At 39.4% G+C, this 13278-nt stretch overlaps 1 protein-coding gene across 8 annotated transcripts in view; it reads right to left on the bottom strand.

Annotated features, from left to right (window-relative positions):
- The window catches only part of IARS1 (isoleucyl-tRNA synthetase 1), a 99093-nt gene that overhangs the window by 84003 nt on the left and 1812 nt on the right, over positions 1-13278 (bottom strand). For 6 of the 8 annotated variants that reach the window (XM_036311190.1, XM_036311189.1, XM_036311192.1 and 3 more), the window contains exons 1-6: positions 12016-12150; positions 10904-11029; positions 7566-7722; positions 7201-7320; positions 3873-3955; positions 413-530 (exon numbers count right to left, since the gene is read on the bottom strand). In XM_036311190.1, coding sequence (XP_036167083.1) covers positions 413-530; positions 3873-3955; positions 7201-7320; positions 7566-7722; positions 10904-11029; positions 12016-12134 — 723 coding nt within the window. In that variant the 5' untranslated portion in view covers positions 12135-12150. Of the gene's footprint in view, positions 1-412; positions 531-3872; positions 3956-7200; positions 7321-7565; positions 7723-10903; positions 11030-12015; positions 12151-13278 lie in introns of those variants that run through there. The other 2 variants (XM_036311191.1, XM_036311194.1) reach the window with 2 other exon arrangements.

The following is a 13278-nucleotide window of genomic DNA, read 5'->3' as shown; positions in this document are numbered from 1 at the left end:
CTGTGCACCAATCCCCAATCAGAATTTTTCCCAAATAAATGAACTATGAGATCCTAGATGAGTGATAAAAATCACCAAAACCAACAAACCCTGTGAAACAGTGAGTGGAGGGAACCAGGGCAGAGATGAACTTGTAAACCCAAGAGAAGCACAAACATGGTCAAAACAAGCAAAACCTATGACATTAAGACACATCATTAACAAATCTCATGAGGGGTTGAGGGTGAGATCCCTTGTTTTTAAATTTAACAGAGCCTTGGTTCAGTGACTGACAACATTACCAACATGCAGGATGAATGATCAAATTAACAAGACTCCCTAGGCTGACACTCTACATTAGGACTGTTACCTTGGTCACCACACCTTTTACCTTCCAAGAACGTAACTTAATGCCCAAGGATCTTTTACATACCTTGTAATTCTGGTGAGATTCGAAGTTAGAAAGTGGAGTGTTGCATGCAGTGGAAAAAGGCATGACTTTCATACCTCTATAAACAAGGCCTTTATCATAAAGTTGTTTGAAGACCCACCTATCAAGTAAAGAGACGTTTTAGAATCCTAAATAATAAAATGCTAATATGCAAATCGACAAAACAGCAGAACGACTGGTCACTATGACGTGCACTGACCACCAGGGGTAGACAGTAAATGCAGGAGCTGCCTCCTGGTGGTCTGTGCACTCCCACAGGGGGAATGCCACTCAGCCAGAAGCTGGGCTCACGGCAGGCGAGTGCAGTGGCGGGAGCCTCTCTTGTCTCAGCAGCAGCAGCGCTAAGGACCCCTTGGAGGATGTCTGACTGCCAGCTTAGGCCCGCTCCCTAAGCCGGTAGTTAGACATCCCCCGAGGGGTACCGGACTGTGAGAAGTTGCAGGCTGGGCTGAGGGCCCCTCTATCCCCCAGCGCACGAATGTCATGCACCGGGCCTCTAGTAATTATATAACCAAAACTCTCTTTCCCCAAAGGCAAATATTTATGCCAGGTTTCATTAATAGTTTGTGTCATCCACAGACATGAAAACACAATGTTTCTCAACTGAAGATTCACTAGCAAATTACAACAGATCACAATGAGCCTTTATATAGACATGAAAATGCTATTATCTGTTGACATGGAAACATGTTCATATCTTAATGTTGACTGAAAAAAGTTGACACCATAACGTACAGAAAGGTACCAATTATGCAAAACTGCACATTTCAGTCCAGATAGTCCTCAGGTTATATCAGACTTGGTCTATGTCGTTTCGTGGTTATGTTGCCATCATATATATATATAAAAGTTCCGTCATTTTGACGTATGTGCTTTATGTTTTTTATTATTTATTTACCACAAGGTCAAGAATTATCTTTCTTTTAAATTTTTCTTACTGTTTCACTTCATTACTGCTGTGTATGTACTCCATGTGAGTGACGTAGGTCAGTGATCAGCAAACTGCAGCCCCTTGAATGTGGCTCTTCCACAAAATACCACGTGCAGGCGCACACGTACAGAGCAATTGAAACTTCGTGGCCACCCTCAAGGGGCCAAAGAGCCGCATGTGGCTTGCGAGCCGCAGTTTGCTGACCACTGGCATAGGTGCTTACATAGGTGGGTTCCAACTTAAGGCAAAAATTGCGTTACGTCATGCCGTTGGAACAGATCTCCGATTTAACCCGAGGACCTACTGTATACATATTTACATTTTTCAGGAGTGATGAAAAAATAGATTTCCAATAACATCTTAACTATGGCTGGCATTTTAGTTTTTCGTTTTTAAATAGTTTTCTGGTGTATTGCTTAAATTTCACTATAATGGGTAGTTTCACTGCACTGGGATTAAAGTCAGTATGTCTGGTACACCTAGCCAAAAACTTTAGCATGCTATTTTAAGTTAAATGTACTAACAGAACTGCAAACATCCATAAGAATTATCCTACATTTTCTCGTGACTACTCACCTCTCCCAATTAGATGCAAGAATGCACTAGTGAGAACCCTTATTTAATTCTGCCATATTAAAATTCATCTTCAGTCTCATTCCTCCTATATGTCTGTCAAAATAAATGAACTAAGCCCTCTCTCCTTTGCTAAAATACAGTTTTTTGAAAACTTTATATTTGTTCATGGTATTCTTTTGGCTGCAGATAAAGCTTAACTATGTGCCTTATTTTTTTTTTTTTTTAAATATATTTTATTGATTTTTTACAGAGAGGAAGGGAGAGAGATAGAGAGTTAGAAACATCGATGAGAGAGAGACATCGATCAGCCGCCTCCTGCACATCTCCCACTGGGGATGTGCCCGCAACCCAGGTACATGCCCTTGACCGGAATCGAACCCGGGACCCTTCAGTCCGCAGGCCGACGCTCTATCCACTGAGCCAAACCGGTTTCGGCTATGTGCCTTATTTATATGCCAAGACTTTCCTCAGGAAGACTAACATCTCAATACCAACCGGCTTTAAAAACTGTTTTCCTGAGTCAAGTATGTTTTATGTATATTAAAAGTATAATTTAGAGGTGTATTTCCCAACATGTAGGTACTAGCAATAGGTGCTCATTTAAATTTAAATTCATGCCGAAACTGGTTTGGCTCAGTGGATAGAGCGTCGGCCTGCGGACTGAGGGGTCCCAGGTTCGATTCCGGTCAAGGGCATGTACCTGGGTTGCGGGCACATCCCCAGTGGGAGATGTGCAGGAGGCGGCTGATCGATGTTTCTCTCCCATCGATGTTTCTAACTCTCTATCTCTCTCCCTTCCTCTCTGTAAAAAATCAATAAAATATATTTAAAAATAAAAAAATAAAAAAATGTAAATTCATTAAAACTAGAAATTCAGTTTCTCAATCACAGCGGCTACATTTAAGTGCTTAATAGCCCCTGTCTAGAGCATAAATAGTGCCTGCTTTTTCAGATGTTTAACATGAACCCTGGTTTTAGATGCTCCAATCATGAAAACTCCAGCTGTTCAGTGAATAGGAAGCTGCCTGCCCAAAGTCCCTAGCACAGGGGTGGGCAACTGCAGGCACGCGTGCCAAACATGGCACGCCAGTAACTTTTGCTGGCACACGAAACCCTCTCCTATAATCTTCCATTTACAATTTTTTTCTTAGTATTGACTTTATTTTTCAGATACATTCAGTGTAGGTGCATCTTAGATAAATAATTTTACGTAACATGTATACATTAAAAAATAAATGTATTTTTCATCATCATATACTGTTTTTGTCGCTCGAATGAGTTTATTATTTCTTCAAGATTCTTCACATACGTACACCTTAAGAGATATCAAGTAGGTGTAACAGGTTCGCAAAAAATTAAGGTTGGCACGCAGAAGAATTTTGAGTCAGAGATTTGCTGGTTTTGGCATGCACTCACAAAAAAATTGCCCACCCCTGGGCTAGGCAATGTGTGTGGGGCACAGGGCATAACGGAACTGTCTGTACCCTGCTCTTAGTTTTGCTATGAACCTAAAAATGCTGTAAAAAAAATTAAAAGTTTTAAATCTTTAAACACCAAAACAACCCATCATTACTATATTATGTAATACAGGGATGGGCAAAAGTAGGTTTATAGTTATGAGTATGCAAAATACTGTTCATTCTTGTATTAGTTAATTGCTGTATTTTCTATTTTCTAAAATTAGTGAATTTAGAGAGATAGATAGAGATATCAATCTGTTGCTTCACTCATTCAGGCATTCATTGGTTAATACTTGTGTGTCCCCTGACCAAGATCAAACCTGAAACTGTGGTACATTAGGACAATGTTCTAACCAACTAACCTATGCAGCCAAGGCTAATTATTACATTTTCTTTATGAAAAACTGGAGAGCTATTTTTGTCCACCCCTGCATGGCAAAATATTCATTATATTTACAATTTCAAATAAACCTACCAGACAGATTCCATGAATTCTGGATAGAGTGTTTTATAGTCATTGTCAAAGTCAATCCATCGGCCAAGTCTGGTAACAGTAGACTAAAAAAATATAAATATTAGTTGTTAGAGAATATTTGTTACTGTAAATCAATGTGTTTTACTTCTTTATCAGCACATGTAATGATTTTTGGAAAACAGAACAATCAATGATTGAGGTAAATCTATATTGCTATCAACATACTATGTAAGATTAAGCACCAGATTCTTCTGGCATTCATCCTATATGAAAATGTTATTTTCAAGTTATCAATATGCCCTTACAGTCTACCAAAGTTACCATTCAACAAAAGCTATAGCTATAACTGTTGCTGGCAAGAATTATTAATGGATATTAAAACTACTGAGTTAAAGTATGAGAAGCAGGATATTTGCAAAGAATCTCCCCACAGAATATTAATTAGGAAGGAAAAACTCCAACTTTACAATAAAGAAACCTGACACAGGCCGAAACCGGTTTGGCTCAGTGGATAGAGCGTCGGCCTGCGGACTGAAGGGTCCCAGGTTCGATTCCGGTCAGGGGCATGTACCTGGGTTGCGGGCACATCCTCAGTGGGAGATGTGCAGGAGGCGGCTGATCGATGTTTCTCTCTCATCGATGTTTCTAACTCTCTATCTCTCTCCCTTCCTCTCTCTAAAAAAATCAATAAAATAAAAAAAAAAAAAAAAAAGAAACCTGACACAGATCACCTTAGTAACCAAAGTTAACATAATCAATGAGACATATCAGTGTCACAGGCCTCCTAATGGCAGACTAAAGATATGATGTCACTTCTGAGACATTTTTTCTAAAAATGCAAATCCTAAATTGAATCATGAAAAAACAGTAGATATTGAGGGAATTTCTTAAAAATAACTGGTTTGGCCCTAACCGGTTTGACTCAGTGGATAGAGCGTCAGCCTACGGACTCAAGGGTCCCAGGTTCGATTCCAGTCATGGGCATGTACCTTGGTTGCGGGCACATACCCACTAGGGAGTGTGCAGGAGGCAGCTGATCAATGTTTCTCTCATCGATGTTTCTAACTCTCTATCCCTCTCCTTTCCTCTCTGTAAAAAATCAATAAAATATATTAAAAATAAATAACTGGTTTGTACTATTTAAAAGTGACAAGAGCAAGCTCTGGCTGGGTAGTTCATTTGATTAGAGCATCCACATCGGATACACAGAGGTTTTGGGTTCACAGAGAGGAAGGGAGAGGGATAGAGAGTCAGAAACATCGATGATGAGAGAGAAACATCTATCAGCTGCCTCCTGCACATCTCCTACTGGAGATGTGCGTGCAACCAAGGTACATGCCCTTGACCGGAATCGAACCTGGGACCTTTCAGTCCGCAGGCCGACGCTCTATCCACTGAGCCAAACCGGTTCTGGCAGGTTTTGGGTTCAGAGTACATTCAAGAACCAACCAATGAATCCTATCTAATAAAGACAGAATATGCAAACTGACCATCACTTTGTGACAAAGATGGCGGCGCCCACAGCCAATAAGACGGGAATGTGCAAATTGACGCAACAAAGATGGTAGTGGCTGGGCCGGGACACAGGTGTTCCACCCCTCCTCGGCCGCTCCAGGCCTCTGGGCAGTACCCACGGAGCGGCCTGGGCGGGGCGGGACACTTGCTATGGGGGAGAGGGCAGGAGGTGGAGGGAGCTACAGGAGGGGGGCAGGGCCGGATCGAAGATGGAAGGCGGCTCTGGCCCGGAGCGAAGGCTGAAGGCGGAGGCCTGAGTGAAGGGCTGGGTCCTAGGTGCCGGAGGGAAGCTGGTGCCAGCAGCCAGGGGACGGAAGGCCTTTCTTGCATGAATCCCAATGCATTGGACCTCTAGTGGATGAATAAATGGATAAAAAAATTGCTGTTCCTCCCTTTCTAAAATATAAATTTAAAATTTTTAAAAGATTAAAAAAAAGCGACAAGGTCATAAATGACAAAAAAGATAGAGGTCACGTTCCAGATTAAAGGAGACTACGGAGGTATGACAACTAAATGCAGTGTCTGCTTCTAAACTGTATTTTGGATCAGAAATAAAAATTAGTGGAACTGGTTAAATTTGAAAAAGGTCTAATGTATCAATGTTCATTTCTTTCTGATAATTTGCTTCTGTTAATTATACTTTAGTTATTGAAGGTGTTAGCTAATAAGTAAAGGATAAAAGAAAACTCTTGATACAACTTCGTAATTTTTAATAAACCGGAATTATTTCACAATGAACAATTTAAAAATAAGGGGGGTGGGGGAAGACCTATACATGTTATAATCAGGATTTTTCCCTACTGGTAACCAGGCAAGGAAAGTTAGATTAAAGAAAGTTAGGATAAAATTTAGAAGCTCTGAGTTTTTAGGTCCATGAAATAAAATTTTATTCACCAATGAAAAGAAGTTACTCAGTGCTTTGAGCAGAGAAGAGCAAGATGAGCACAGTCTTGTGGGAGAGAGAACTTCACAGGCTGAGTGGAAAGAGCATGAGCAAGAGACCAATTAGGAGATTGTTACCGAAATGAAGAGGGGAGAAACTAGGGAGAGGTTGCTGGAATGATAAATGACTAAATAAGAGATGCTAACAAGACTTGATAGAATTTGACGGTAGATGTGACTGTGAGGATTAATGTTTAAAGCCCGAGTCCACTGGCAGAATAGTGAATTCTGAGGAACAGCAAGTTTAGGAAATCAAAGTGGTAAGATGGCAAAGATAAAAAAAATACAACAAAGCTGTTAAGTGGCACAATCTAATTAATAAAAAGGCCAGGGAGAAAATAAGGAGGTGAGGACCTGTGTTGCTAAGCCCTTAAGAGAGGGCAGAGCTCTGACAGCACTGGACAGTTACGTACAGGTTCCAGCTGTGGGAGCATCACCACTAAAAGGAGTGGGCAAGATGGGAGTTCATGTAACAATCAGTCCAAATTAGAATTGTTTTTAACATTTGATTTTTTTGTTTGTTTGTTTTACAATATTAAAGTTAACTTATTTAGCAATATTAAAGTTAACTTATCAGCTAGGTCAGCCTGATTCCTGTCATATACTGTGTGCAGGTAAAGGATTAAATATGGAGGATTAATCAAGCACATAGAAATAACAGAGGCTTCAGTTTAACTAGTCTATGTATTAGGGTTGGAGGTGGAAGCAAAACACTCTTTTATAAAGGAATGGTTGACACCTTAAGTTACAACTTCACATGGACAGCCACACTTTTGGGAGCATCATAAAATGCACAAAGGACCAGAAGTCATTTTAACATCCATTTAAACTACAAGTTTTGGTCCATTCTACTGAAAATAACAGAACATACCTTCCACTCAGTAGAATATCTCATCACAATTGCTCGGCACTGATTGTTATACTCCACAATCCCCATTTTGGCTACATCCTCTGGTCCTCTGATTCCTAGTATCTTATCTATTTCATATTCCTGAAAATTTACAATAACATTGTTAACATCGCTGCCCTGTGAAACAAAATGCAATTGAACTCTAGAAAATAAAACATTTTAAAATAAGTTCTCAAAAAATCTAGAGAAAATGAACTATAAATAGTATTATAGAAATGAAGAAGAAAAAATCTGATTATAATAAAAATTCATACTAATACATAGTACATAATGAAATCTAATGCTTATTAAAAAATCAAAACAGAAGGCTGGTGACTCAAACATACCACAGGTAAGCCATGACAATCCCATCCAAATCTTCTGTCAACATGAAACCCACTCTGGTGAGCATATCTTGTAACTATATCTTTAATTGTCCCCGCAAGTATATGTCCATAGTGAGGTAGTCCAGTGGCAAAAGGAGGCCCATCATAGAAAGTAAATCTAACAAAAAGAATAAAAATATGTGATCACTTTAAAACAAACAACAAAAATGTAGGACAACTTTTTTTAATAGATGGCAACTGTCTCAGTGGAGTGTTCAGGAAGAAAAGTGGTGAGTGCCTGGCTGGCGTGGCTCAGCTGTTGAGCGTGGACCTATGAATCAGGAGGGAACGGTTTAATTCCCGGTCAGGGCACATTCCCGGGTTGCAGGCTTCATACCCAGTGTGCGGCATGCAGGAGGCAGCCCATCAAAGATTCTCTCTCATCAGTGATGTTTCTATCTCTCCATCACCCTTTCTCTCTGAAATCAATAAAAATATATTTTTAAAAATATATATATTAAAAAAATAAAAAGAAAAGTGACTAAAATCTATTTTGCTCTCTTTTTAAATTTTTGATTTCAGATAAATACATGAAATTGGCAATGTAGCAGAATACAAAATCAACACCAAAAATCTATGGCTTTTTTATACACCAATAATAAATTCTCAGAAAGAGAAACTAAACAAGCAATCCCATTTACCACTGCAACAAAAATATTAAAATAACTTAGGAATAAACTAAGGAGGCAAAAGACTTGTACTTGGAAAGATACGGAACACTGAAAAAAAAGATAAAGGGAGAGATATATACAAGTGGTAGAGTATTCCGTGTTCATGGATTGGTAGAATTAACATTACAATGTCCATACTACCCACGGCAATCTACAGATTCAATGCAATCCCTATTAAAATACAAACTGCATATTTCACAGATCTAGAACAAATATTCCAAATATTTATATGGAACCGAAAAGACCCCAAATATCCTCAGCAATCTTGAGAAAGAAAAACAAAGTTGGAGGAATCACAATACCAGACATCAAATTATACTACAAAGTCACCATAATCAAAACAGGAAGATACTGGCACAAGAACAGGCATATAGACCAATGGAACAGAAAAGAGACCCCAGGAATTGCCCCAAGCCATTACGCTCAATTAATATTCGACAAAGGAGGCAAGAGCATACAATGGAGTCAAGATAGTCTCTTCAATAAAAGGTGTTGGAACAATTGGAAAGATACATGTAAAAGAATGAAACTAGACCACTAACTTACACCATACACAAGAATAAACTCAAAATGGATACAGGACTTAAGTGTATGTAGTGAAACCATAAAAATCCTAGAAGAAACCAGGCAGCAAAATCTCAAACATCTCTCATAGCAATATGGTTATGGATACAGCTCCTCAGGCAAAGGAAAATAAGGAGAAAATAAACAAATGGGACTACATCAAAATGAAAAGCTTCTGCACAGCAAAAGAAACCATCAACAAAACAACAATAAAGCCCACTGCATGGGAAAACATATTTGGCAATGATACATCTGACAAAGGGTTAATAACTAAAATACATAAGGAACTCATACAACTCAACAAAAGGAAGACAAACAATCCAATTAAAAAATGGGCAAAGGACCTAAATAGATACTTCTCCAAAGTGGACCAAAGTGGACATATGAAAAAATGCTCAAACCCTGGCCGCCTTGGGCCAGTGGATAGAGCGTCAGCCTGTGGATTGAAGGGTCCCAGGTTCTATTCCAGGCAAGGGCACATGCCTGGGTTGCAGGCTTGATCCCCAGTGGGGAGGGGGGGGGGGCGTGCAGGAGGCATCCAATCAATGATTCTCTCTCATAATTATAATTGATGTTTCTATCTCTCCTTCTCCCTTCCTCTCTGAAATCAATAAAGAAATATATATATATTTTTAAATATATTTTACTGATTTTTCACAGAGAGGAAGGGAGAGGGATAGAGAGTTAGAAACATCGATTAGCTGCCTCCTGCACACCTCCCACTGGGGAGGTGCCCGCAATCAAGGTACATGCCCTTGACCAGAATCGAACCTGGGACCTTTCAGTCTGCAGGCCGCCGCTCTATCCACTGAGTCAAACCGGTTAGGGCAAGAAATATTTTTTTTTAAATGCTCAAAATCACTGATCATCAGAGAGATGCAAATTAAAATGACAGTGAGCTATCACTTCATACCTGTTAGAATGGCTACTATCAACAAATCAACAAATGACAAGTGTTGGAGAGGATGTGGAGAAAAGGGAACCCTAGTTCACTGCTGGTGGGAATGCAGACTGGTGCCGCCATTATGAAAAACAGTATGGAGTTCCCTCAAAAAATTAAATATGGAATTGCCATTTGACCCTGCGATCCCAATTCTAGGAATATATCCCAAGAAACCTGAAGCACCAATCAGAAAGAATGTATACACCCCTATGTTCATAGCAGCACAAAGTACAATAGCTAAGATCTGGAAACAGCCCATCAGTAGATGAGTGGATAAATTCAGATAAATGATTATTTATTGCAGGTCTTGCCTTGAAAAAAGCTAGTTATGGGGGAGCTGGAGAGGCCTCCATTGGGCCACCCATTCTTCATTGGTTATTCATCCTGATGCTAAACAATAAAGCTATTCATCAGTAAAATAGGGCACCAAACGCCTATCTCATCAAGTTTTTGAGCAGAAGACACATGATTAAAAACAGAACAAAACTGGTCGTTAGGTGAAGGGAGATTGTAGACAGGAGGCAACCTAACAGACGGCTAGTCTAAGTAATTAATGAGGTGGTGATAATGAGAAAAGTGGAAAGGAAGAGTGTGATATGTAAACTCTATTCAATAGTGGTCCAAATTTAAATAGCTTTTAACATCTGAATTTCATTAGACCGAATTCAGGTTAATCTATTCAGAAGAACTCTTAAACTGAATCTAACCTAATAATTAAGAACTCATTCATTCAAAGTATATCTACAACTGAGAGTACCTACTATATAGAGCTAGAGACTCTGGGAATACAAAGTGAATAAAATAGTGATGGCGAACCTTTTGAGCTCGGCATGTCAGCATTTTGAAAACCCTAACTTAACTCTGGTGCTGTGTCACATACAGAAATTTTTTGATATTTGCAACCATAGTAAAACAAAGATTTATATTTTTCATATTTATTTTATATATTTAAATGCCATTTAACAAAGAAAAATCAACCAAAAAAATGAGTTCGCGTGTCACCTCTGACACACGTGTCATAGGTTCGCCATCACTGGAATAAAAAGTTCCTGCCTTAATTGAACACAGTCTAAGAAATGACTAGTCTTAAGGACTCTATCTTTACTAAGAAATTCACATACTTTGGCCTATGTTTTGACTGCTTTAGGCACTCTTGGAAACAATTAAATTCGGACCAGAACTGCAAGATTTTCTCTTCTTCAGCAGGAAAATCGATGTTTTCTGGAACTTGCTGAACCATTTTGTTGCTGCAAAAGAAATCAAATTTATTATTCTCAAAGAGAAGTCTAGTCTAGAAATAATTACCATACATTAAAATGAGTGTACGATACTTTAAAAATAATTAACGTTTTTTAGGTAAATTTCACACACTATCAAGTTCACCCTTTAAAGTGTACAATTCAGTATATTCATGAAGTTGTGCAACTGTCACCATGCTAATTCCAGAACTTTTTCATCAATGCTCCCTCCCCATCCTCTAAAAACCTGTACACATTAGCAGCCACTCTCCATTCCCTTTTTTCCAGCCCCCCGACAATCATAAATCTGCTGCTTCTAAAGATTTTCCTGATCTGGACATTTCATATAAAAGGAATCATGTATGTACAGCCTATTTTGTCTGGCTTCTTTTATTTAGAATTATGTGTTCAAGGTTCATCCATGTTGTAATATATTTATATATATAGATATATCGTTATTTTCTACACTGAATATTTCATTCTATCAACACGCCATGTTTTGTTTACCCATTCATTAGGACTCTTTCCACTTTTTGGCTATTATGAAGAATGCTATGAATATGAATATATGTTTTTGTGTGGGCCTAATGTTTTCAGTTAGGGGGGCATGGAGGAGGCAGCCCATTGGTGCTTCTCTCTCATTGATATTCCTATCTCTCTCTCCAACTCTGTTGGAGACCAGGTATAAGCTGACACGGTCCTTGCACCTGAAGGGGCTAGCAAGGCTGGGACCCTTACCCACACAATTTTCCCAGACTTGTTTGGATGGCGGTTATCAGTAGAATGAGAGCAACCTTTGTAGAATGAGAGAGAACAGCCTTTCATGGCTTATCAAGAAGTCGGTGACTATTTACTGAGATTTGCTGTACCGAGAATTTGTCCTTCTGCTCTGTCTCTCCCTTAGAGATTAAGAGGAACAAAGAATACATTCCTCTTGACAGACCTCCTATTCAGTGTTTTGTGTATAAAAGGCATTGCGTGGTTAATAAACTTACTGCAGTTCCTCGATTGAGCTGTAGTCCTCCCAATCCCGCTCTCCTGTCTTTCTTTCTTTTCTCAATTCCCACCTCCCTACCTCAGCCCAGTTCAACCTGTCAGGCTGGCCCTGACACATCTCCCTTCTTTTCTCTCTGAAAATCAATAAAAACATGTTAATAGAAAAAATAAAAAAAAGAAAGAAACCACTACCTTAAAAAGGTTGTGAATTTTTAGCTCCTATATTTAGGTCATTGATCCAGTTATTTGTATATACAGTGTAAAACAGGGATATTTATTAGAGGCCCAGTCCACGAAATTGATGCACGGGGGGGGGGGGGGGGGTTTGCTCAGCCCGGCCTGCACCCTCCCGCAGTCCCGCAGTCCAGGAGACATCAGGGGATGCCCGACTGATGGCTTAGGCCTTCCCCCCCCCCCCCCACCATCAGACATCCTTAGCGCTGCGGCGGAGGCGGGAAAGGCTCCCACCACCAACCCTGTGCTCACCAGGCTCACCAGCTGTGAGCCATGCTTCTTGTGCACTGACCACCAGGGGGCAGCTCCTGAGTTGAGTGTCTGCCCCCTGGTGGTCAGTGTGTGTCATAGCGACTGGTCATTAAGCCATTCAGTTGATTTGCATATTAGCCTTTTATTACATAGGTTTTTTGGGTTTTTTTTAACAAGTTACAGTCAAGTTTTATTTTGAAGGAGAAATAAATATGACTGGGTAATGACTTGATGCCTGGGGGTAGGATAAGAATGTTGAGTGTCTTGTTTCCATTTCTTGTGGATGGTGATACATGGTATTTTTAAATTATTGCAAAACTTGTGTCCAAATCACATTATTCACCAATTTTTCACCTACAATGTAACATTTAGTAATTGTAGACAATATGCTTCTAAAAATAAACAAAAAAAAATTTGGGAATTCTATCTAATGATAATATAAATTCAATAATAATAATTTTAAAAATCTCAAAAATAGGTAAGAATTAGCAGGTTTGGCTCAGGAATACAGCATCAGCCTGTGGACTGAAGAGTTCCAGGTTTGATTCTGTTCAAGGGCACATGCCCGGGTTGCGGTCCTCAGCAGGAGGAGCCGATCAATGATCCTCATTGATGTTTCTCTCTCTCTCTTCCTTCCTCTCTAAAATCAATAAATATATATTTTTTAAAATAGTAAGAATTAGTACCTACAATCATAAGACAGAAAGCACTTCTGTTGAAATAACTTCATCTCTTTAGCCTCATTTGTTAAACTTCAATCACAGTAACTTGCTATT

The sequence above is a fragment of the Myotis myotis genome, unplaced genomic scaffold, assembly GCF_014108235.1.
Source record: "Myotis myotis isolate mMyoMyo1 unplaced genomic scaffold, mMyoMyo1.p scaffold_m19_p_52, whole genome shotgun sequence".
Taxonomy (NCBI): Eukaryota; Metazoa; Chordata; class Mammalia; order Chiroptera; family Vespertilionidae; genus Myotis; species Myotis myotis.
This window is presented reverse-complemented; position numbering and strand designations above follow the sequence as displayed.